Source organism: Vulpes lagopus, chromosome 8 (genome assembly GCF_018345385.1).
Source record: "Vulpes lagopus strain Blue_001 chromosome 8, ASM1834538v1, whole genome shotgun sequence".
NCBI lineage: Eukaryota > Metazoa > Chordata > Mammalia > Carnivora > Canidae > Vulpes > Vulpes lagopus.
Genome location: NC_054831.1, coordinates 6,352,201 through 6,377,515, shown reverse-complemented (window position 1 = coordinate 6,377,515; position 25,315 = coordinate 6,352,201). Strand labels below are relative to the sequence as shown.

The following is a 25,315-nucleotide window of genomic DNA, read 5'->3' as shown; positions in this document are numbered from 1 at the left end:
TAACATGGGGCTCAAACTTATGACCCTGAGATCAAGAGTTGCATGTTCTACCAACTAAGCCGGCCAGGTGCCCTGAAACGCTGCCTTTAAACCAGGGAAAATGATACCTGATTGGTCGCAAAAATTGTTTCTTTGCAGATGGTATCTACTAAAGAACTTCATGAATGCAGGGAACAGCTCTTTGAAAGGGAAGAAGAAATTGCCAAACTATAAGCAAAAAGAACACTATCTGGCTATGCTTAGAATATTTGGAATCCCAGGTCTCTAGACACAAGAAATCTCTCAGGATAATGGTAATAAAAAGACAAGCAGGGTCCAGCAGGTATGCATACTAAAGTTGAAATACGTAAAGCACTACTCATTATTTGAACACCATAGAACTCTGGATGAAAAAGTAGTGATTGTGGAAGAAGGAAAAAATGTAACAAACAGAAAAAAAAATGTAACAAACAGGATGCTTCATAGAAGGCATGAAGGTAAAATATTAAGAAAATATACTAAACACCAATGGAAAGCTATCCTTTGATCATTATTTAAGCCCTGAGGAGGACCTTGCTGATATAACAGAGCTTCGAGAGTAGAGCAGTGTGGAGAGTAAAACCAATGAAAGAGTGCCTGTCTGCCCTCCTGAGTCACATACCAGAACCAAAAGAGCCTGATGATGTCAGAAAAGAGTGAATCGATTCTGAGGAAATGGACACGAAAGGGCAAAGACGTCCAAGGAAACACCAGCCAGAACAAAGACATAGAAGGGAGGATCATCGCTTGAGACACACGACCCCACTGCTGTAGAAGGCTTCCTCTGTGCATGATCTCAGTGATAACCTGGAAAATGAAACTGCAAATAACTGTTTTATGCATCAAAGACTGACGATAAATCTAACTATAAAAGTGCTGGAAATCGTACAGTGGCTGAACAAAAGCAGCAAGTGCTTAGGAGAGCAGAGGCACACTCCTCGAGCTGGAAGCAAACCAGGGCAGAAAGTGGGAGCACTTTCCCAGACTAAAGAGACAGGGCGACATTGGGAAGAAAGGTTACACAGATGAAGGCACACCTGGAAAAAAGAAGCCAGGACTATAGTGGGCCAGGCAAAGAAAAGGAATGGACCACATAATAAATATTTATTAGACCTGTTCACAAGCTTGTATCAGAATCTAAAAAAAGCCTTCAACATCATCTTATATAGAGAATGAAATTAAAGTAATATAATTGTTTAAGGGTGGGCAGGAGGGGCGAGGAGGCTGCTCTAGAGAACCTGAGCTCTCTACTACAGGATCCTGGCAACTAAGCAAGCAGCGAAGAAAGGCAGCACGACAGGAATCAGCTCCAACTAGGCACAGAAACCCTGCGGGCAGATCTTCCCTTTATCTGACTGAGAATGTGTCCCACAAACTACTGTCTTGGCAAATGTGGCACAAGCATCTGAAAGTGTTGCCTGTATGGCATTCTCAGCTGAACGAAATGGAAGGTTAAGGGCTGGAAAGAGTGAAACAAGTCTTTCTCCAAAGATGTCTGCAACATAAGAGGGTTTAGCAAGATGGTTGGTTGATAAAAATCAATAAACTAATGGTAACTACGTTTCATAGACTAGCCACAAATAGTCCAAAAAATACAAAGTTCAGACACAGTCCCACAGAACATCTCCCTGATAAATATCAAACCAAGTCTGACTTTGTGCTCGCTTCGGCAGCACATATACAAATCAAGTCTGACTTCTTTATTATCCAAATGCTTTTTGATATCAAAGTACAATGGATGGAGCATCAGAAATGCAGACAGATGTTCTGAAAAGCAGATGATGCCAACAAAGAGAAAGTGCATCTAGAACACTGCTGGCACCAAGAGAGGCTGTATTACTACATGTGGTGCAACTATTCATTAACAATACCAACTGTCTGACAATCAGGAAGATGTTGTAAATTCTACATCCTACCACAATGGTTTATAACGTACATTTCACTGGGACATTTCACTGGGTTTTAGTTACATGTTAGAAAACTAACTGAGAGTTCGGATTTGTTGAGTGACACACTTTGATTCTTCCCATTGCAAATAATTGGAACTAGACTTCCAGGTAGCACTCTCCCTCAGAACATCTGCAAATTCTTAAGAAAAATATCAAAAAAATTTTTATAGTAAGCTCTAAAATATGAAAAGATACATCTGGCTTATATATGCAGGTTCAAAACTCTCCTACTTCTGAGAATGGGTGTTGCATGTGTGTGATAAGCTAATTCTAGAAATGTTCACAGAAGAATAAAAGGCCAAGATTCCTCTAGAATAACACCATATAGGGAGACTTGCTCTACCAGGTATCATGACTTATTACGATGCCTCAAGAGATTAACAATGTGGTATTGGCCCAGGAATAGAAAAAAGAGTCATACATAAACAATTGATAGAACTGGCATTGTGGATTGGTGGGGAAAGAAAGAACTATTCAATAAATGGTAATGGGCAACCGAGTTAAAAAAAAAAATTACACACATTCATAGGAAACCATTCCAGAAAGACTGAGAAGTTTTAATGTAAAAGGCAAAACTATAAAACTTTTAGAAGACCATATAGGAGGAAAATTGTTACCATCTTTGGCTGGTGCCATGAAAGACAAAGAGAGGCTGAGGAACAGTTACTAATTACAGGAGCCCTAAGAGAGATGCTAACTCAATATAATGCAGGGCCCTGCACTTGACACTAGAGGGGGGAAGAAAATGCTGTAAAGGATCTGGATGTAAATGCTGTAAGGGATCTGGATGAGTCAACAGTTAGAATCTGAAGATAAACTCTCTATTACAGAAGTAGTATCATTTCAATGTTAAAGTTTCTGATTTTGATCTATGCTTATGGAAGGGAACACTCTTGCTCTCAGGAGATAAACACTGAAGGATTTAGGAGGAAAGGAGCCTGGTGTCTTCAGCTTGCCTTAAGATGGCTCAGCACTCATTAGATAATGTGAACTGTGTGTATCTGTTTGCACAAATTGTTAACAACTGAAGGACACAGGTGAAGAGTATATATAGAAGGTGTTTCTAGTATGCTGGTTGTTTTAAATATGAAACTATTTAGAAATAATCTAAAACTTCTAGCTGTATTTACTTTCTATGCCTATAAAGATTTTCTAGGGTAAAGAGCTATAATAAATGACAAAAGATAATCCTCACCAAAATAGTAAGACTAGAACTAATCTCTTGGCTTACTTGAAATTGCCAGTTTCCCAGATGATCGACATCTTTAATATACACGTGGTAATGTCCTCCGTAGCAGCCACCTTTGTGTATTATGACTGAGAAGAGCTCATATACATACTCCAAGTCATCCGTGTCACTCTATGAGAAAAAAAGAGCATAAACGGTGATGGTTTAAGTAAAATGGGAAGATACATTACCAGAAAGAAAGAATTTCACTCTTAAAATAAGAAACTTGTTTATTATTATCTAAGGGTAAATTAATATAAATTTGAACAATTGGCTTTACATTTAAAAATTTTTAATTCTTAGACTGAAAACAATCATTCTTCTAACACTAATCACACAACTAAGCAAATTCTGCCTCTTAACCATGAAAACACAGAAAATATTATTTTTATGTTCTTTGCCTAAGATCACATGCACCAAGATGCTATTAAAACATGCTCCCCTATGTGTCTGTGATAGTTTTAGCAAGAGAACACTATTTTTGTGTCATATCTACTATGCTGCTTTAGAAATGTGTTCTGCAGCTGTGGAATTGGTCCTGTATCCCAACTAGATGGTCATGCACCTCCAAGTCAGAACCATACCTATGATCATCCTCTGCACCATAGGAAATTAAGCAATTATCAATACTAGCTGTTTGTTCAGAGGCAGTTTAGTAGGAGGAAAAGGTTCTTTCTTCTATGATCCATCTTTTTTATAATTAATGTGCTCTATAGTTATGACTGACCTGATCAGTGAACACTTACACTGACATTAAAAAAAAAAATCTACTTTAGGTTAAAAGATCCTTTGCATGTGAATATGTTACTTGAAGGGGTGCCAGTTATCTGAGAAACTTATTTGCTTGAAACATTGTAAAGCAAACAGTAGTTTTTTTCAATGTCTGGTTCAGGCAAAAGATGAGAGATATAAATAACGATGTAAAGTGACAAATTTTTTTCATTCATACAGAAATCAAAATGTAAAATTATGGTCAATTTCTTAGCTAGTACTCAATGTTTTACCTATTTCAATTTTGTAATCTCCAAGTTTGTTAAAATAATGTGACAAACTGTTTTAAAAGGGCTAAATTTTTTCTATATGAGATGATGCATGTTAACTAACTATAGTGTCGTCATTTTGTAATACATGTAAGTCAAACCATCATCCCGTCTACCTTAAATGTACTCAGTGATGTCTGTCAATTATTTCATAATAAAATTGGAAAATTATAAAAGAATTAATTATCCTGAAAAATTATTATTATTACTTTTAAGTAGGCTTCATGCCCAGCATGGAGCTTAAACTCATGACGCTGAGATTAAGGCCTGAGCTGAGATCAAGAGTGAGATGTTTAACCAACCGAGCCACCCAGGCGCCCCCCAAAACTGTTTTATTCAGGCAGTAAAAGTAGGTGAGGCAAGTATATTAACTTGCTCTGGAAAAACTGTTCATTCTGTATATGCCAATAAAACTGCAAAAAGCTCAGATATCAGGCTTGAAGAAGAGGAAGGCCCCCCATCCATTTAAGAATAAAGGAAATATAACTTTTATACACAGAAACTCAATAGCTAGTTAATAAATGTTCTTTCTGGTCTTGATAAACATATAAATAATGATTTATAATAAACACAACAGTCTCAAGGCTCTGATCTTGGCATTTATTGCAATTATATAGAAAATACTTTATTTATTTTATTTTTTATTTTTTTAAATTTTTATTTATTTATGATAGTCACACAGAGAGAGAGAGAGAGAGGCAGAGACATAGGCAGAGGGAGAAGCAGGCTCCATGCACCGGGAGCCCAACGTGGGATTCGATCCCGGGTCTCCAGGATCGCGCCCTGGGCCAAAGGCAGGCGCCAAACCGCTGCGCCACCCAGGGATCCCGAAAATACTTTATTTTTTTAAGGTTTTTTTTTTTTAAAAGATTTTATTTATTTATTAGCGACAGAGAGAGAGAGGGGCGGAGATACACAGGCAGAGAGAAAAGCAGGCTCCATGCAGGGAGCCCGACATGGGTCTCGATCTTGGGTCTCCAGGATCACACCCTGGGCTGCAGGCGGCGCCAAACCGCTGCGCCACCAGGGATGCCCTAGAAAATACTTTAAAATGGCATTTTAAATATTTTAAAATCGTACGTTGATTGTATCATTAATTTGTTTTCAAAACTTTCCTGTGATTCAAGGATTATAAATTCTAGTGAAATTCCAATTATCTACTCACTTTCTGGATGTGTAATTCATTATTGCATCTCTTGTAAACTAAATCCAAATAGCAAAGTACTTAATTAATGGCAATTTCTCCTTAATGTAGGGTTATTTCTTATTTTGTTCTTAATTTTTCCTTTCAAAGATTTTTTTCAAGGAGAGTTTAATAAAAAGAACTGAAAAAAATTCATACTTGGAAATTGAAAAGGACTGTAATAAACCAGTAGTTCTCAGCCGGTACTGATTTTTACCCATATCCTCCCCCAGGAGACATGGACATTTGGCACGGTCTGGATATTTTTGTCGCTACTGAGGGTGGTGTGGCAGGGTGGGATGCTACTGTCATTCAGTGGGCAGAGGCCAGGAATGTAGCTTAAAATCCTACAATGTATGGAATACAGCCCCCACAGCAAAGAATTACCCAACTCAAAATATTAACAGTGCCAGGTGGAAATATTCTGCAATAAGCCAACCAGAAACCAGGTCAATTAAAGATTCAATCTTGAGAGGAGAAAAGAAAGAATTTCACAATAAAATTGTTCAAACCTGTTCACAGAAAGGCTTGAAATTGATCCGGAGAGGGAATGTGTAACAGCTAGTTTCCTTGTATCGTTCACGCTTCACAAAATCGAAATTAAATCTTAATAATGAAACAGTAAGAAAGGGAGGCAGCTTACGTAATTTGGCCGACTGTTGAAAGAAAAAATTTTAAAAGTTTTTTTAAAAAGCAGAGTTAGAGAAAAGAATACATAATGTTTCTTAAGATATGAAAAAGCAACCTGTGATGTAGTTTTAAGAGAAATGTGTCCTTCAATCATATAAATTCATCTCCTTGGACTGAAGTCAGCTCTTAATATGAATTCATCTATTTCATGGGACTAAGGGTGATGCTGCTCATTTATGTTAACAACTAAAAACTTACAACCCAAATTTATGTTTGTAGTGCTGATACCCTAAAATCAAAGCTGTCTCTTGAGCATGTGTCCCTGGTGCTCGCTCTGCTAACACAGCTCCTTCCCTGTGAGTTCTGGCCTTTCACCTACCTCCATGGTGCCTCCACTTTGCCCAGCATGCACACGGTCCTTTTATTCACAAAGGACTGCAGCTCTTCACCTGGGACCTATGGACCGGTTTCAGCGGATCTGAACCTTTGATATTATATGGTCTGCACAAATGTGTTTTTGTGGGGAGAAGATCCACAGCTTTCATTAGACTTTCAGAGGGCTCTCACTCCCCAAACATTAAGATCCATTGATTGGGGTTTTACAATGACTGTCCTTAAAAGCAAGTTATTTTTTATTTCCTTCCTTTAAAACAAAACACTAAATTAAGCTGCTTTTTATTTAAAAGTCATCAGCTTTCCCCAACCTCTTACCATGCTGGGTAAGGGGTGGCCAAAAAAATCCTTTCCATCTGTAAAGTCGCCCTTAATTATACTATCTTTACATATATATATCTAATGTTCCTAAACATGTATTTAAAACGATTCCACAAATTGGGGGTTAAAAAAAGTTAAGTGAAAAAACAGCTATTATAACATGGCAGATTTTCCAACAAGTTAAAAAAAAAAATACATCTAAAAATTCTGAGTATCTCATCTATACTATGGCTGAGAAAAGACTGCTCAGAATAAGAAAATCTATGTTAATTTAGGTAGCACAACCACATGGAAATTTAGAGTGCAATTTTATAAGTACTGAGATGAAAAAATTTCCACTGAAAAAGAATTAAATTATACCAAAACATAAAAAGTACATGCAAGAACTGCTTTTGTTGAGCTAAAGGTTGTTTTACTAATGTGCAAATTAAGTTCAATAAAACTAAGAACGTGTTTAAGTATCCTTCCAAGAATTTTCATCTGCTGAGTTTTAGATTTGTTAGATCATAATCGTAACACCAAAGGTGAAATACAAGGTAAATAAGCAAAAAATAAACTTCTTTATTTGTGTGTCACAAAAAGGCAAAGGCTAAATGGAAATACATATTAAACAATGTAAAATTCACCCTGTGGTTTCAAATCCTATTGGGAAAGCTACAGGCATGGAGGGATTTTTTTTTTTAGGTTTTTTTTTTTTTTCTTTAAACATTCTCACAACCTCCAGGATCTAAATCAATATTGTGTGTTATCTGAATCAGTCTTCATTTTGTTTGATGGAAAATTCAGTAACTGTCAGCTCTAGGAACGGTGCTCTCTGCCATGCAGGTAAGTGCAAAAACCCATCTTTTGTGATAGCTCTATATGCCAGTGCCCAGTAACCACTGACTAGAAAGCCCATCACATCATCTGGCAGCAGTGAAATAGTAAGGCTTATCCTCCTTTCATCCTTATGGTAAGAAACCCAGAGGTACCCTGTCTAGCCCTTTAATTGGCAAGATGAGCATTTCCCACTAGGGGAAGGGATTGGGGCATATTAGATTTGTCAGTCAGGGAGGGTATATCTATCAATATTGTAAAATAATCTCATGTGCAGAAAACGAAGCCATTTTTTTTGCCGTAGTAAGCAAAGAAAGGAAAGCTCAACAAGTTTCTTGGGAGAAATAAAAACGTATCGTCTTCTTCCTAATGGTACTTTGCCGAAAGCAAGGATACGGGGAGTTTATTTTAAAAAGGTATATTTAAGAAACACTGAGGTACAAATAAATTTTTCCTGGAGAAAAAAAAGTTGAGATAATTATTAGATTGAAAGCTTAAAAGAATTCTGGATATTACAAAATTAAAATACAGATATGTAGAATGTAAATGTCTTTTCAATCCTTAGTTGCAATTAAGAGCTTCATGTGTATCTTCCAGACTTTTTCATACAAGCTGACTTCACGTGACAACACTTCATGCTACCAAGGACTGTGTGCGCCCCCTGAAAGGCGGCAGGTATCTATCCTTACCTTTGCAGCTTTAACCAGCTTGTCACAAGTCCCACAGTGGTATAAGTTGTCACAGTCAAAAACTTCCTCTTCTACATACATGTTCCAGAGGGCATCTTCCAAACTTGACACATTTTTGACTGCTACGGTTAGATCTAGGAAGTCTTCCTGAAATACACATGAATATAATATTGGAAAAGCAATCTCAGAGCAGTTCACAAACATATCACCAACTCCTACATATATTGGGAATAACGGATAACTTTTCCGTAAAACACTGTATGTTTAAAGATAAAGATACTGCGAAATTCATCACACGAAATTACCTTAAATCTAATTACAATTTGGCTTAAAATAGGTCAGGAACTAGTTCCTAAATTCACTGAAGCTATTATAAAAGCTATTTTAGTGGGAAATAAAACAAACCACTGGGCACACATCTGACCCAAGTGTGCAGTGCTTATTAGTTGTCTCTAGACTAGAGCAGCATGGGCAGGGCGGATTAATGTAAACCCCGCTTCCTCCTCTTCTGCTAGCGCTGGTTTAAGATACACCAAGGAAGTTCTAAGAAAAAAATTATTCTGAGCCAGGATAAAAAGGTATTTTTATGAAAATTAAGAGGAGAGTATTTTGTAAACAGGAGTCTAGTGACACTACTATAACTACATTTGAATTACAACTTACTTATAGTAATACACACTTAAAATCTGACAAGCTTAAATCATTCACAGTTTTATGTGTGTGCTTAGCATTCCTCTAAGGGGTTATTACAGGGACTGTAAAATAATAAAATTCTATCTAGTTCATGAAAAAAAAGTAATACAAGTAACACTTATATGTAATGTATAATATGCATGTATGAAAAAGTAATGTTGAAAATATGTGTCTTCATATACATGATTTCTTGAAATTTCTTTGTGAATTATTATAGTTAAGTCAATAATGTGGAAACCCAAACACACATCTTAATATTTCCAAACTAGGCTGACCAAACCTTCTAGTAGAACAGGCAAAAAGGACAAAAAAGGACCAGAAAGCATTTTTTATCCCCAACTCTTTCATAGAAAATAGAAAAAGTATACATACTCAAAAAAGCAATTAATGCAAAATTTAGAAAATGGCATATAAGTTTTTACTCATGCAGTCAAACACAGCAATTTTCTCTAACTCTTGCCATAACAAATAGAGATTTTTATTGAGGGACAACTGTTCAGTGATGCAAACAGGCGCTGTACAAGATTTATAGAGCAAGCAGAGATTATTTTATGTCATGAGCAAATTTCCAATATCTAATTTCCGATGAGATTCAATGGACAACATAAACTCATACGTACAGATAAAATTTCTGAGGGATGTTAATTAATGAAACCCAATATTTAATTATAGACGTTTATCAATGTAGACATCCCTTAGTATTCTCTATTACTTCCTTAATTAACTTTTGTTATAATACCCCACCAACTATGACCTTGGCTTTTCTCATGTGGGCATAGATCTCTACCTATAAACGTGCCCCAAATATATTTTCTAATATCAGAGTACTTTGCTTCTTTCAGTTTATATGAAGAAAGCTGGACTGTAAGTTGAGGATTGAGGTGTAATTACAGTAAAATAAAAAAACGTAAAAAGGTTGTTTCCAGTAACAAACACTTCGCTCCTTATGTGGTATTACAAATCAAAGGTTTAATTAAGTATGTGTGTTACAACTTACAATAAAACTTATTACTACAACACGCTTGCATATTCACCTGCTTTTCACTGACATTCTTACACTCTTTACAAACAACCTGGTTAACAACGGTTCCATGATACAGACGATTGATGAGGTCATGGCCGGAGGTCCCGACTAAAGAGGTTTCCAAAGCACTAAAGAGAATTCGATTCAGTTCCTGCACATCATGTTGCCTCATTTCCTATAAAACAGGTAACTTTTAAATGTAATTTGGTGCTTCAGATTTTTAAAAACAGATTTTTAAAGTGGTATTAGTTAAAAAAAACAAAAAACAAAACAACACAAGACTTATCTAGAAATCCAAAGGTCAAGCTTCGATCAAATAATAAGGATGACTAAGCTACATGAACTGAGACCACGTTAAGAGATCACTGCTACTCTGATTTTCACTCCAAAATGAAAATACGAATAGGTGGCATTCAGGGTGTACATATAACTGAACTCACTTGAAAACAGGAAAGTGCTTTTATGTGTGTGGGACACCACGCACGTGGCCATGCCATAGGGGATGGGGGAAACACGACGGGCACAGAGTAGTCTCTAAGAGCTGGCAGCGTGGGTGAAGTCTCACATCAGGGGATCTGAATGAGCAGCATTTGAGAAGAACCTGAAGTTTACTTGCACATAAAGACCCACTAACAGAAAGCTGAGAAAAATTCTGATGGCACTTGCTTCACTCCATCATGAGTCACACAACTATGTGTGAAGAAGAGACTGATCGCCTTCAGAACGAGATAAATGGGAACCGGGGGAGGCCACCAACACTCAGAAGCAGAGCTGAGTTAGGAGAGCAGTGGGGGGTGGAGGGGACCAGGAGACGAGGTCATGGGAACTGGTGGGAGCTGCTGCTTTGAGTGCAGCATGAGTGCTCCTGAGAGCCCACGGTGAGCAGAGAGGTGTCTCTAGGAACCCGGAAAGTGGAGGTCATGAGCAACTTTGACAGGAAAGGTAGAAAGGAGGTAGAGTAGCAATGAAAGGTGAAGTACAGACCACAAGGGAGGACAATTTTAATGAAAACTTTCACAGAAAAAAAAGCTGACGAAGTGGATGACATCTGGAGCAAGAAGTGGGCCTCAGGATCTTGTTTGTTAACATACAAGCCACTGGAGGATGTGAATTTCTCCAGTATAACCGGTTCTGAAGGGAACTTGTGCAAGTTTTCAAGCTGTTTCTGAACAATTCTAAGTTTGGAAAAGGTGCTTCTGAGTCCCTCTCTACCAGTCCTAGCAGGTTTCTGGAGAGATTTTATTTAGGAATTAATAAGTAAGGTTTTCACTGCTCTAAGAGTATGAAATGAGTGACTCAAAGGAAGCTCAGGATCAAAAAGGCAAATCCTTCTGCTGATGACAAGATTAAAAAAAACAATGTGGCCATCACTCCAGTAAGATACTACTTGACAATAAAATGGAGTCTGACATATACTATATAACGGGCTTGAATCGTGAAAACAGGATTTCAAGTGAAAGAAGTCAGTTTCAAAAGATCTCATATCCCATGATTCCATTTCTGCGAATGTCCAGAACAGGCAAATCCATCAAGGTAGAAAGGGGGTGAGTGGTTGCCAGAGTCTGGGGGTCGGTGACTACCAAGAGTATAGGGCTTCTTTCGTGGGGTGTGTGAAATGTTCTAAAATCGATTTCTGTGGTGGTTGTAACAACTCTGTGAATGTACCAAACTGCTGACTTGTACCCTGAAGGGTGAATCTTCTTGTACGTGAATTGTATTTCAACAGAGTGGCCATTTTTTTAACACTTTTTTGTTTTAAAGGGAAGAATTAACCCTTAGCACCTCCACACCAGAAACTTAACTGTGTGATACCCCATTTTCTTCAAAGCCCACAGCATCATCTGGTTTAGGAGTCTTCCCTGCAGGGAGACCGGAGTGTAAACTTTATTTTTGAAGGCAATATAACATTTATTCTTGCCATTGCCTCTTTAAAATCTGTTAGTCTCCCCAATTTTGCAAGAACACATCGGTTCCATGAAAAAAATCGCAGCCTATCAGTATTGACAAGCACCTTTACTCACTGCTGACATGTTCAGTGTTTGCATAGAGTGAAGCACCCTTTAGAAACATCCAATGGAAAATGAGAGAGCATCCGTACACAGGAGGATACAGGAAGAAAGTGAAGAGAGTCCAGAGAAGAGCAGGACAGGGAAAATGAAAAGACCTGCCAAGAACGTTTGCTCCTCTCGCTTGAAGCGAGTGTTCCAGTGAGGATACCCAGACTCAAACACAAAAGCACGTCATAAAGGCAGACACAATTATTGCCGGTCAGCTTTTTGAGCTGATTAGCAGTTTGTTATATACATGCCAGTTTCTCTGTAGCAGATGTTGTATCCCAACTAGGCTTTATCAAGGGTTGAGGCTGTAAAAGTCAGCTCTTGTTACTTCTCCCTGCACCCACAACCCTCTCTCCCATGCCAAATCATACCCGTCCATAAAATCCTGCACAGAGCAAGTTCTGGCTTGTAGTTACTTAACATGGGAAGTAACTATTTCAACTATTTCTTGAGATCCTAAGACAAAAATTAGAGGAGGTTAGATAATGTTATTAAGCCAGTGTTTACTCTCTATTGCTGAGAACTTTGCTCCTTGGAGAAGCCGACCTTCATACCTCATTGCTGGTCCAGCCGAAGCTGTCTGTGAGGTCGGCTGTGGATGCTGCATCCTGGTCTAAGAGCAGAAGTTGGGCAAACAACCGTTGTAACTGTAAAGGTATGATCCGAACCTGAACGAAAGGTAAATGCATTTCTAAATGAAATGTTAGTGTTGCCTGGGATGTTTCAAAAGAACTGCAAAAGAGTTTTCTCTTCTAGTTCATTCAGTTCAATCAGGAAACGGTTTGTAACTATTACACAGGGTGAAGTAAGACTCACTTTTCTTTTAAAAATTCTAATTCAATCTAAAACTTTTTTAGTGATCTGGATTTTTCTGCCTTGACACAGTACAGATCAATATGAGCACCCACATAGGCCCTAACAGACTCCATGATCCATTACTGCCAGTCATTTCAGTCTCTCCTAGTTCACTTCTCCTCTGAAACTTCTCAGATAGAGACACACCCCCGTGAGGAATCTCCTGGTCATGACTTCTACTCACTGTGGAGTCTGGATACCTCACAGGGCGACAGGGCTGGCTGCACCTGCCTCACCATCTTCCTGCCTTACTTAGTGTGGGGAGGAGGAGGGTTAGGGCAGGCAGAGAAGGATGCTCAGAGCCTGGTGGGCAGACTGAACTTTTGTAGCTAAAGTGAGAATAAGACTTTAGGCACTTTTACGGCAATTTGACGTTGCCACCACATTTTTTATCGTCTCTTGCAGAGTATGATCTGCAAGAGATTGGGAACAAAAGGAAATACTCAAAAACTGGCTCTTTGCAACACAGGTGGTTTGAGAAGAGCTGGGCCGGACTACAGAAGACTTCTATTAAGAAGTGCAGATTTTATGGGATCCCTGGGTGGCGCAGCCGTTTAGCGCCTGCCTTTGGCCCAGGGCGCGATCCTGGAGACCTGGGATCGAATCCCACGTCGGGCTCCCAGTGCATGGAGCCTGCTTCTCCCTCTGCCTGTGTCTCTGCCTCTCTCTCTCTCTCTCTCACTATCATTAAAAAAAAAAAAAAAGAAGTGCAGATTTTAGCCTGAAAGCAATAAACTTAACGGTATTCAAAGCCAGGAGGAACAAGATTAGAGATGTTCTTATAATACGAATTGCTCACTCAGCTTATTTCCTGAATACCAAACTGAAAGAACACTAGTTTCTACTTTTTCTGGTTACAAATACGTGCATGAAGATTTTCTGGTAGGCTAGTGTTGGGTCAGTTGCAAATATCTTCTTGACCAACCTAGGTCCATAAAGCAGCAGCAGCACTATATTTGAAGTAATTCTTTTTTGGAAGGAAGATTCCATTACTAGTCAGGTATACAGGCCACGTGACTTTTTGAAAATAAAGATTAATATTTGGTAATTAATAAAATTATGATAAAATTATGAATTTCTATGATTAAGGAACTTAATTCCTTCCTTAGAAAAAAACAATTCTTCAATACCCCCCAAAAAAGACCTTGTGAATCGTAGATTTAATACCTTTGCATCAGGTTTATCCTTATCCTCGAATGAACCAAGCTCTTCTGGGCCAAGGGAAAATAAAGCTTCTAAACAAAACATAGAATCAGAGATATAAATGACGTTATTTCATTTTTAAAAACTGTTCTAGAAAGCCAAAGCCTCCAGTAAATAAAATCTGTTAAATATTCAGAAGTATGATTGTGGCAGTAAACAGTTACCCTACACATTTTACTTCCTGATAACATTACTTTTAACCACTGAGTCCATAATGTAGCACGCTAAATTTTCAGCAAAGATCTATAAGAGGAAAACTATGCTTATAAAAATAAAAACATCAGAAATCTTTGATGGCTTCCCATTGTCTATGGCAGTGGGTCCCAAAAGCCACACGAGGAAATACACAATATATAACAGTATCACATGTGCTCATTTATAAGCCACATGTGAGGTTTCCAACCCTCCTTTCAAGAGAAAAGGTCATCTTTAACCTGAGCCCACGCCCTTCCTTTTTTTGGTAAAAGAATTTCTGTGTTAAGGTAATAACAGATGGTAGTGACCTTACCTGGAAAAATAAGTTGGTAACCCAGGGCCAGTCTCCACAATTGTTTTTATACTTCCAAATCTGGGCATGCTGCCCACTGGGACATATGTGAATCTTATGGGAAGTTTGTACTCAAACTAGATGGGAACTCCTACTAGGAAACTTTGACCTACTCCAGGGAGAGAAGGGATGGGATGGGTACTGTCCCTTTGAAAACCACTGCTACCCTGATGATTACTGCTGTAAATGTTATATTCCTCCTAGAGCTCCTGGCAGGAACCGGGGAGAAATGAGCTACAAACATAAAGGTTAAAGCATAAAACCATACAAGGACTTTTATAATCATTTCCCACTACTCTTACCCATCCTGAACCAGTACAGTGGAACCCAATCCAGCCCTACCGACTCAAGATACCTTCCAAAAAAGTTCCAGAATTCTTCCCACCCGTATCTGCTAATTTTTACCCTTTCTAAATTATATCTCCACTTTAGTAAGCATCAGGATTCATGTGTAGCCTCACATGGAATGCACAGGCCACACTAAGATACAAGCCCATATGTCTGGCCAATGGTCTCCTTTGCTGAGAGTAAGATGTCCTGGGCTCTTGCTCAGTGACCTCTCTACTCAGCCCTATCCTCGCTCAGTGGCCCTCTCTGTGACCTGAACTGCTTGTCCACCAAACACCTTTCTCAGTCTCTCTTTACTCTTTTTAATTATTTACTTATTTGACAGAGAGACAAAAAGCAGGAGAGAGAGCACAAGTAGACAAAGCGGCAGGGAGAGGGAGAGGGAGAAGCAGGCTTCCCACGGAGCAGAGCCCGACTTGGGGCTTAATCCCAGGACATGGGGATCATGACCTGAGCCAAAAGGCAGATGCTTAACCGACTGAGCCACCCAGGTACCCCTCTCAGTCTCTTTTTAAGGCTACTTTTCTACTATATGAAAACTTGGACAACTTTTACACTCCCTAGGAATCTTTTGAAATTTATGTTGAAAATTTCTAATGGTGGAATAACTGAGTATTTTTACAGAGAGGATGAGGTCCTAGACAAATAGCACCATTATGAAATCCCACATGCAGTTTAATCCATTAGATTGGCCCTGGGAAGGGGACAATGGTAAATATTTACTAAATCTCTGGAGGCAGGAAGTCTTTCTAAGCTTAGAAGCAACAGAAAATGTCAAAAAATTTGCTGAATTTGGTAGTGATGGGAAAAGGGATGAAATACTGATGCAGGATGAGCCAAATTGTCCTTAGTATATGGAGACGCTGTGGAGAGCTGAGCCAGTCATGCAGCTTAGTGGCTGAAGGCCCCAATCAGGGCCACATGCAGATAATGTTCACAGTGAAATCAAGGGCTCATGGAGACTAAGATCCTTGTGGAGGAAGCTAGTTTGCAGAGATGGGCATGAGACAAACATATAGAGAAAAACAGGGGCAAGAAATCAAGGGTCCCATGAGGTCAGGCTGGCTTCCTATAGGTGGTTTCAAGGAGATTCCCCTATATTCTTACAGTAAATCCCCCTTTCAATTGAGCTAATATGAGTGTGTTTCTGTTCTTTATGCACAGTCCCTCGTCTAACATCTTGGTCTCTGGAATTTCAAGATTTTAGAAAGGTAATATGAAGAAGGGGTCATATAGGTTAACATTACATCCTAGCAGAGACTGGGATAAACAGTGTCCATTAATCAAAGAGTTAATATTCCTATTATAAACATATCTCACCTAAGTGAGATAAACAACCTCACATCAGGTCAGGTTCCAACACCAAACAAGTTCAGATCAGGATGTTGCAATGTCCTGGATTTCAGAATTGCAGATCAATGATTGTGGATTGTATAAAGGACACCCCATCCCCACTCCAAAAGGCGGGATAGAATTCTTTTGGGTAACTCTGCCTGGAGCGTTTACTACTTTAGAGAAATTTTAAAACTCAGAAATACAAATAGCATAACGATAACGAAGGCAGGCAAAACTCTTTATGCTGTATGTGAAATTATAGGCATTAGAAATCCATTGCCTTATTTGTTTGTTACTACAAATTACTGTGATTGCACAGAATATATTTAAGGTAATGTAAGCTTCACATTCCCTTACAGAGAGAATTATCAATTTATTTCTTACACTAGCAACAATGAACACATACCGTGGGACACACCTTTAACATAATTTATAACTTTGCATAATTGATTACATGGAGAGAGAAGGGTACATATTACTAATCAAAAGCATGTAACACAGCATACCTCTGAATTCAGGTGTGAAATGAAGAGTCTGAAGAAGGGAATTAAGGTAACAGGTTCCACCCTGATTCCTAATTCCGCTTAAATTGGTGAATTCTCTAGGAGCCGGTGGCTCCAACCCTTTGGTCTTTAATTTCTTCTCCCTTCCATACTGATAATCTGACACAGTGGAATAATCTTCTTCAAACAGATCCCCAAACATTGTGAAACTAAGCAGTGCCCTTAAAAAAAAATAGGGCATGTTATTTAAATGCTTTAAAAAAAATTTTTTTTATTGGAGTTCAATTTGCCAACATTTAGCATAACACCCAATGCTCATCCCATCAAGCGCCCCCTCAGTGCCCGTCACCCAGTCACCCAACCCCCTGCCCACCTCCCCTTCCATCACCTTGTTCTTTTCCCAGAGTTAGGTGTCTCTCATGTTCTGTCTCCCTTTCTGATATTTTCACTCATTTTCTCTCCTTTCCCTTTATTCCCTTTCAGTATTTTTTAAAAATATTTTTATTTATTTATTTATTCATGAGACACACACAGAGAGAGAGGCAGAGGGAGAGGCAGGCTCCATGCAGGGAGGCCGACGTTGGACTCGATCCCAGGTCTCCAGGATCACGCCCTGGGTTGAAGGCAGCACTAAACCGCTGAGCCACCCAGCCTGCCCCCCTTTCACTATTTTTATATTCCCCAAATGAGACCATATAACATTTATCCTTCTCTGACTGACTTATCTCACTCAGCATAATACCCTCCAGTTCCACCCACGTCGAAGCAAATGGTGGGTATTTGTCGTTTCTAATGGCTGAGTCACATTGCACTGTGTACATAGACCACATCTTCTTTATCCACTCATCCTACAAACATTCCACACATCCCCGATCTTATATTTGGAAGCATCCATTAGAAAGTTCATCAGGGGGATCCCTGGGTGGCGCAGCGGTTTGGCGCCTGCCTTTGGCCCAGGGCGCGATCCTGGAGACCCGGGATCGAATCCCACGTCGGGCTCCCGGTGCATGGAGCCTGCTTCTCCCTCTGCCTGTGTCTCTGCCTCTCTCTCACTCACTGTGTGCCTATCATAAATAAATAAAACAAAAAAAGTTTAAAAAAAAAAAAAAAAAAAAGAAAGTTCATCAGGCTTTGGAGACCGCAAGACCTGATTTTTCTCATCTGTGCTCCACACTCCCTGCGTGACCTCAGGCAAGTCACTTAAACCTCTGTTCTTATAGGTCAAATGGGTTTAAATGACCTACCATGCAGGGTCATTTAAACCCAACAAGAGACTTTTTTTGTTTGTTTGTTTGTTTGTTTAAAGAAAGGCACTTGGCGCACAGGGTTTGGCTCATAATAATAATAATAATAATAATAATAATAATAATAATAAAAAAAACAGCTGCTTTTACAAAAAAAAAAAAAAAAAGGCCTATTGATATATATCCCTGGTGGAAAAAAAAAGAAAGAAAAACCCCTCTTTACACCTCCTGTCCTGTCCCGCCAGGGGCGCAAAGCCAAACCCTAGACTCTTGAGGGTTGTTGACAAGGGCTTGGGGGACCATCCATCAGATCCTGAAATCTCAGCTTCTCACTTCTTGCATCAGATTATGGCACTCAAAGGGATGAAATGGAACAAACTCCTCTTTACAGCAGCTGAGTACTGCATCCCGAAGCTGGAGAGCCCTAAGGAGAGGTTCCCGGGGTGGGGGGGTGGGGATGCCGTTACAACCCAGGAGCCTCAAGGGCCTCCGCCTGGCCTGGGGTGACGTCTGGGGTGATGCCAACGGCGCCCGCTCACGCCCCCCTCCTGCAGGAGGGCCACTCGGAGATGGCAAATGCAAAGCGCCCTGCACAGGTCCTAAGGGACAGGAATCCTGAAATCCTGAAATGCAATATATTCCTTTGCAACCCGTTCCGGGGGGGGGGGGGGGGCACAAAAAATGGAAGTTGGTTGGAAGTCCGGCCTCGAGTTCGTGGCCTGGATTGCGGTTTCCCCCCGTCCCAGGCCCTCCAGCCCCGCAGCCCCGCAGCCCTGCAGGCCGCCACGGGGCCCAGGGGCGCGAGGAGGCGCAGGGTCCGCGGGCCGGGGACAGCTGACCCGACCCCCCGAGGCAGCCCCTCGCCCCAGCGTCCTCAGACGTGCCGCCCACCGCGCCCCCGCGCCTCCCGCGGCCCCACCCTGAGAGCCCCGACTGCCGAGCCCCACTTACTGCCTCCAGCCCAGCCCCACGAGCCGGCCCAACCCCACGTTCGAAACAAACATACGCGCCCCAACTGGGCGCAGCCATGCTGGTGGGAGCCATTTATGGAAGGCGCGCACTACGTTTCCCAGGATGCCCGGCGGGAGCGCCGGCCCGCCGCGCGGGGCCTTATGGGCAATGTAGTTCTTTCGCCCGCAGAGTTCGGGAGTCCAGGGATGGGAGGGCTTGGTGCGGGTCCCCTAGGACAGCCGGCGACGCACGCATTCATATTTTTATTTTATTTTATTTTATTTTATTTTATTTTATTTTATTTTATTTTATTTTATTTTATTTTATTTTATTAATTTAATTTAATTTAATTTTTTATTTTATTATTTTATTTTATATTTTATTTTATTATTTTATTTTATTTATTTTATTTTATATTTTATTTATTTTAATTTAATTTTATATATTTTTATTATTTTATTTTATTTTATTTTTATTTATTTTATTTTATTTTATATTTTATTTTATTTATTTTATTATTCTATTTATTTTATTTATTTATTTAATTTAATTTAATTTTAATTTTATATTTTATTTTATTTATTTTATTTTAGATTTATCTATCTATCTATCTATATATTTATTTATTTATTCATGATAGACACACAGAGAGAGAGAAAGAGGCAGACGCAGGCAGAGGGAGAAGCAGGCTCCATGCAGGGAGCCCGACGCGGGACTCGATCCCACGACTCCAGGATCACGCCCTGGGCGGAAGGCAGCGCTAAACCGGGCTGCCCACAATTTAGTTTATACCCACTACTGTTCACCCTCCGAAACTGTCTCTTGGCATGTTAACCTAAACATTGGAAACTGTAGGGCTTCACGTTTGCCACGCTCTTCCGAAGACATTTTCCAAGTGTGTCACCAGTGAAACGTGTTCCAGGTGCCCCTAAACCTGTGCAACATCCTCCGTGTTTCTTTTGTCTGCACCAGCTCCGAGAAGCCTACACAGGAATCCATAAAAACCTCACATTTTGTCTCGCCCCACCTCAACACCGTTAGTGAACTATTTCACGGGCCTCTCCTTAGGTTCTACTCTGGCATCTCCCCTGTTCCAGTCCAGTCTCCATCCAGGAATGAAGGAGCAAAACAGGGAGAATGCATCGTTTTTATTTCAGCGAAAGGTTGGAGGGATTGAGAACAGCTGTGGTCATGGATGCGGTGGCAAGGCAGGTGAATCCTCAGGGATTTGTACTTAGACCATTGATTTTAGGGAGATTCTCATGGCTGCACTGTTAAGGAAGTGTTGGTAGGGAAAGTGCTGGGGACAGAACCAGCTAGGAGGCTCCTGGTCAAGGACAGGAAGCCACTGTGGGGTGGCTGCTCCCACTAATCACCCGTCATCCCTCGGGTACTTTGGCAGCCTCCTCTTTATGACTCTGCCCCCAGCACCTTGGCATTCTATCCTGCCCTTTGACTGCTTCTCCTTTGCCTGCTGTGCTTCATACCTCTCTTCCTAAAAGCAGATCTTCCTCAACCTTCCATTCCCTGACCAAGAATGAATGTGAGAAGGTTAGCTCCAGGAAGACACAGGCTCTCTGTTCTACAGAGCCGTATCCCAGCCTCCTCAACACTTCCTGGCTCATAACAGGCTTGCATTGATTGACTGATTGATTAATTGATTGATTGATTCGACAGAGAGAGAATGCACAAGCAAGGGGAGGGGCAGAGGAAGAGGGAGAAGCAGGCTCTTCCTAAGCAGGGAGTCCAATACAGGACTCGATTCCAGGACCCTGGGATCATGACCTGAGCCCAAGGCCAACGCTTAACTGACTGAGCCACCCAGGTGCCCCTCTTTATAGGTTATTTAATAAATACTTGTTGGATGAATGGCCTGTTAACATCACCATCCTTCTCCTCATCCAGCATCAAAGTCTTGCAGCTATACTTGAAATTTAATCTTTTGTGCATGAAATCAACCATTTGTGACTCAAAGTGTGGCCTGGACACTGCTTCTTATCATTTCTCTCTCTGCCCATCAGTCCCTTACCGAGCCTCAGCTGCATCAGGACGACAGCCTTCTCAGTGGAATCCCATTTTATTTGTCCCACCGTATACTACGTCACTATGAGATCCATCCTGAGATCACGTTTTCTACCCAGAAACTTCAGTGTTACCCCAGTGTCTACTGTAGAAACTCCTCATTTTGATGTTCTTAGTCCACTGTGGTCCCAACACTCTTCATGCTGGATTTCTCAACACTTCTCTGTTTTCCAGTTAACGTGTTTCCAAGTGTGCCATCTGCCTTCCTGCTTCTGTGACCTGATTCACATTGTCCTCTCTGTGAGGGATGTTTGTCTTCCCAGACCCTCCTTTCCTTGCCTTCAGTGAAAGCCCGTCTCCAATTCTAACTCATCCATAAAAGTTTTCCAGATCTCTAAACAAGATCTGACCTTTTCTTTCATTAAGACTTCAGGATTACATGTAACTCTCTTGTAACCCATGAATCTGGCAAAATCACATCTGATCATTGTGTCAGTATCTCCAAGTCAGGATGGTTGTACCTTATCTGTCCTGTTGCCCCTATGGCAGTTAACATTAAAAATATTAGTTGCATTATCATTAATAATACTGATAAATGGTTTTGTAGTTTATGGTGAAGTTTCAGAATTTTTAAGGGATTTATTTTTTTATTTATGAGAGAGACAGCACATGTGAGTGCATGTGAATGGGAGGTGGGGCAAAGGGAGAGGGACAGAATCCTCAAGCAGATTCCATACCAAAGTGGAAGCCTGATGCTGGGCTTGATCCCAGGACACTGGGATCATGACCTGAGCTGAAATCAATACTTGGATGCTTCACTGACTGAGCTACCCAGGCACTCCTTTATGGTGAAATTTTAAATCCTTTATTTGCTCCCCCCAGAAAATTTGAGTTGAACCTATAAAAGTATTGACCAGATTCTGGGCTCATGAAGGTTTCACCCAGTATTTCAACTATGTGAGGTGCTGTGCAAGAAAGATTAATGATACTTTTATTTATTTATTTATTTTTAAAGATTTTATTTATTTGACAGAGAGAGAGAGAGAGAGAGAGATAGCACAACTGGGGGCAGGGAGAGAGAAGCAGACTGTTTGCTGAGCAGGGAGCCCCATGTGGGGCTAAATCCCAGGACCCTGGGATCATGACCTGAGCGGAAGGCAGATGTTTAACCAACTGAACCACCCAGGTGCCCAATGATGCTTTTAAAAAGTTGTGAGCATTTATATTGCAGATAGTTTCTATGCATTATCTCATTTAATTCTCATAACGATGCCCCATGGTGGGAACTGATATCATTCCCATTCTATAGGGGAGGAGACTGAGGTCCTGGGAGATGCACAATTCCTACAAAGTTACACAGTAAATCTCTAACTAAGATTTGAGTACTGGTGATCTGGCTCTAGGGTTTGCACTCTTAACCACTGGTTCTACACTGCCTCTTTAAAGCCAGTCACCTGCTTGCTGGTTTGTCATCCTCTCTACTTCCTTCCCTTCGTTCCTTCTGCAAATACTAATGAGCCCTTGCCCTGTGTCTAGCACTGGTGATATTACAAAGAGTGAGACAGATATTGTGGCAGCACAGTTACCAGCCTGTCCAATATGTTTCTCTTCTTCTTCTATACCAACAGACCCCCCCAACGTTATAGGGGGCATGACCTCCCTTTCTGAGTCATCATGGGACACACTTCCAGCCAATGAGTAATAATGATAGCTAGCTCGTACACAGCGCCAACAGCACACATGGCAGTAAATGTGTTTATGTCTGGGTAACCTCAAAGACAAAAACCGTCCGTTATTTTACCAGCAAAAATGGGTTTATTTGGAAATAGCAGAAAATTATATTCTATTCCAGACATGGAAGCTATAGCAAAACCATAGGAAAGTTCAGAGAACAAAAGAGGGGAACAGTGCTTTCATAGAGGGAAGGGGGGAGTTGGAAGGGGCTGTTATAAACAAGAAGTCCACGAGAATAAACTGGAGTTTCCAAGTACAATGACTTTTCATTGGCTGAGTTGTGGCAGCCTCTCATTGGCTGCACTGTTGCTGGGCAAGGAAATGATCCTTCTTCTTCCTACTGGAGTGGTAATGCATAGGCTTCTTTCTGCTTGAAATGCGAGGTACTGTCTCTTCCTGTTGGGGTCTGCGATTGATGATTTGGGGTGGGCAGGAGAGCTCCCCCTTCTGGTCAACAGTCTCTAATTAATTAATTTGAGAGAGGGCATGAGCAGGAGGTGTAGAGGGAGAGGAAGAGAGACTCCAAAGCAGACTCCATGCTCAGCATGGAGATCATGACGTGAGCAAAAACCAAGAGTCAGATGGTTAACTGACTGTGCCACCCAGGTGAACATTGCATGCCACAGTGTATGATCTTTGTCCAAGGCAAAGGTCAAATGGTATTGCTATCTGGAAAATGTATAAGCACGTGTGTCAGCAAATGCTATTCATTCATTATTATTCTTAGGAGTGCATCACTGGCAATGAGTGTAGTTTTTTTTTCATGACTATGTAAATACACGCCCTCTGCTGGGGCGGGCTTGGTGCCTGTACTTCTTCCACGGACTGACTATTACACCAGCTCAGAACCCAAGCAGCTGCATTGCCCTGGGCTGCAGTTTTCCAATGGCTGCCACAAATTTGACCGGCTTTCCTCTGTTGTGTGTGTGTCTCCTGCTGACATCTGGCTTTGCTGAGGCAGGCAAGCTGCTGGTAGTACCCATGGATGGGAGCCACTGGTTTACCATGCGTTTGGTTGTGGAGCAACTCATCCAAAGAGGGCATGAGGTGGTTTTAATCATACCAGAGGTGAGTTGGCAACTGGGAAAATCCTCCAATTTTACGGTGAAGACTTATTCCACAACTTACAATCTGGAGGAGTTGAATCAGAAGTTCAAGACTTTCTCCGATTCTCAGTGGAAAACTCGGCAGCAAAGTATACTTTCTATGGTCTTAGATTCATCCGGTGACATTTTTGAACACCTTTTTTTACATTGTAAGAATTTGTTTAGTGATCCAAAATTAGTAGAATACATAAAGGAGAGTTCTTTTGATGCAGTGTTTCTGGATCCTTTTGATGTGTGTGGCTTAATTGTAGCCAAGTATTTTTCACTCCCATCCGTGGTCTTCACCAGGGGATTATTTTGCCATTTTCTTGAGGAAAGCACACAGTGCCCCAGTCCCCTTTCTTATGTTCCTAGACCTTTCTCCATGTTGTCAGATGCCATGAGTTTCAGAGAGAGAGTGAGGAATCACATCTTCCACCTGGAGGAACATTTATTTTGCCACTATTTTTTAAAAACTCCTTTGGAAGTTGCATCTGAGATTCTCAAAACGGCTGTCACGCCTTATGATCTCTATAGCCATACGTCAATTTGGTTGTTAAGAGCTGACTTTGTTTTGGACTATCCCAAACCTGTGATGCCCAACATGGTCTTCATTGGAGGCATCAACTGCCAGGAGGGAAAGCCATTGCCAAAGGTAAGTTACCTCTTTTTTGCCTAGTAAGAATAACCTGGCTTTGGACATTAGAAAAAAGATTCCTTATTGAACTGTCATTTCTCATTTACAATCATCACATCTGGAAATCTTTCTCTAGCTAAATGAATTATTTTTGCCAATTAATTGCATCATGTGTCAACAAATCTTATAAAGCTGTGCTCTTTGATATGCACATGTATACAATTGTATAATTGTACATAATTTCCAGCCTGCGTTTTGTAGTACTATCCTTGTGAAACTACCAAAGAACACAGTAAGAAATGAAATTTCCCTCTTTGTTAATCTAATGCCATCCTTTATAGGAAAATGCCCTTAGAAGTTTAGTATGGTACTTGTCCCATTTTTCTGAAATTATTTTATATATATGCATATATCTAATGCAAAGTCTCATGCCTGTTTTATTAAAATAAAATCTAATAACGGATTGGACCTTATTGTTCTTTATCTTGGGTTTTCACTTACTAAAAAATTATGAACATCTTTATAGTCAATCCATACAAATCTGTCGCATTCCTTTTATTGAAGATTTTATTTATTTATTTATTTATTTATTTATTTATTTATTCATTCATTCATTCATTCATTCATTCATTTGAGAGAGAGAGAGCGCGCAAGCACAAGCAGGGGGACAGCAGAGGGAGAGTGAGAAGCAGACTCTTCACTCAGCAGGGGGCTCAATGCAGGGCTAGATCCCAGGACCCTGGGATCATGACCTGAGCCCAAGACAGACACTTAACGGAATGAGACACGCAGGCGACCCTTTCGCATTCT

At 40.5% G+C, this 25,315-nt stretch overlaps 2 protein-coding genes across 6 annotated transcripts in view; one reads left to right on the top strand and one right to left on the bottom strand.

The window, feature by feature from the left end:
* USP40 (ubiquitin specific peptidase 40) overlaps nucleotides 1–19,133 on the bottom strand; it is a 79,683-nt gene extending 60,550 nt beyond the window's left edge. For 4 of the 5 annotated variants that reach the window (XM_041768356.1, XM_041768355.1, XM_041768358.1 and 1 more), the window contains exons 1-8: nucleotides 19,028–19,133; nucleotides 16,836–17,053; nucleotides 14,064–14,131; nucleotides 12,596–12,709; nucleotides 9,995–10,159; nucleotides 8,268–8,414; nucleotides 5,931–6,074; nucleotides 3,199–3,327 (exon numbers count right to left, since the gene is read on the bottom strand). In XM_041768356.1, the coding sequence (XP_041624290.1) occupies nucleotides 3,199–3,327; nucleotides 5,931–6,074; nucleotides 8,268–8,414; nucleotides 9,995–10,159; nucleotides 12,596–12,709; nucleotides 14,064–14,131; nucleotides 16,836–17,053; nucleotides 19,028–19,080 (1,038 nt within the window). In that variant the 5' untranslated portion in view covers nucleotides 19,081–19,133. The remainder of the gene's footprint in view (nucleotides 1–3,198; nucleotides 3,328–5,930; nucleotides 6,075–8,267; nucleotides 8,415–9,994; nucleotides 10,160–12,595; nucleotides 12,710–14,063; nucleotides 14,132–16,835; nucleotides 17,054–19,027) is intronic. The other variant, XM_041768359.1, reaches the window with a different exon arrangement.
* Nucleotides 19,134–23,598: 4,465 nt separating this feature from the next.
* Nucleotides 23,599–24,547, top strand: LOC121496939 (UDP-glucuronosyltransferase 1A9-like). The gene has a single exon (XM_041765861.1). The coding sequence runs from the start codon at nucleotides 23,669–23,671 to the stop codon at nucleotides 24,545–24,547; it is 879 nt and encodes a 292-aa protein (XP_041621795.1). The 5' UTR covers nucleotides 23,599–23,668.
* Nucleotides 24,548–25,315: the final 768 nt, after the last annotated feature.

Coding starts and splice junctions, on each gene's coding strand:
- LOC121496939 (XM_041765861.1), top strand. CDS start 23,669: ATGGCTGCCACAAATTTGACCGGCTTTCCTCTGTTGTGTGTGTGTCTC.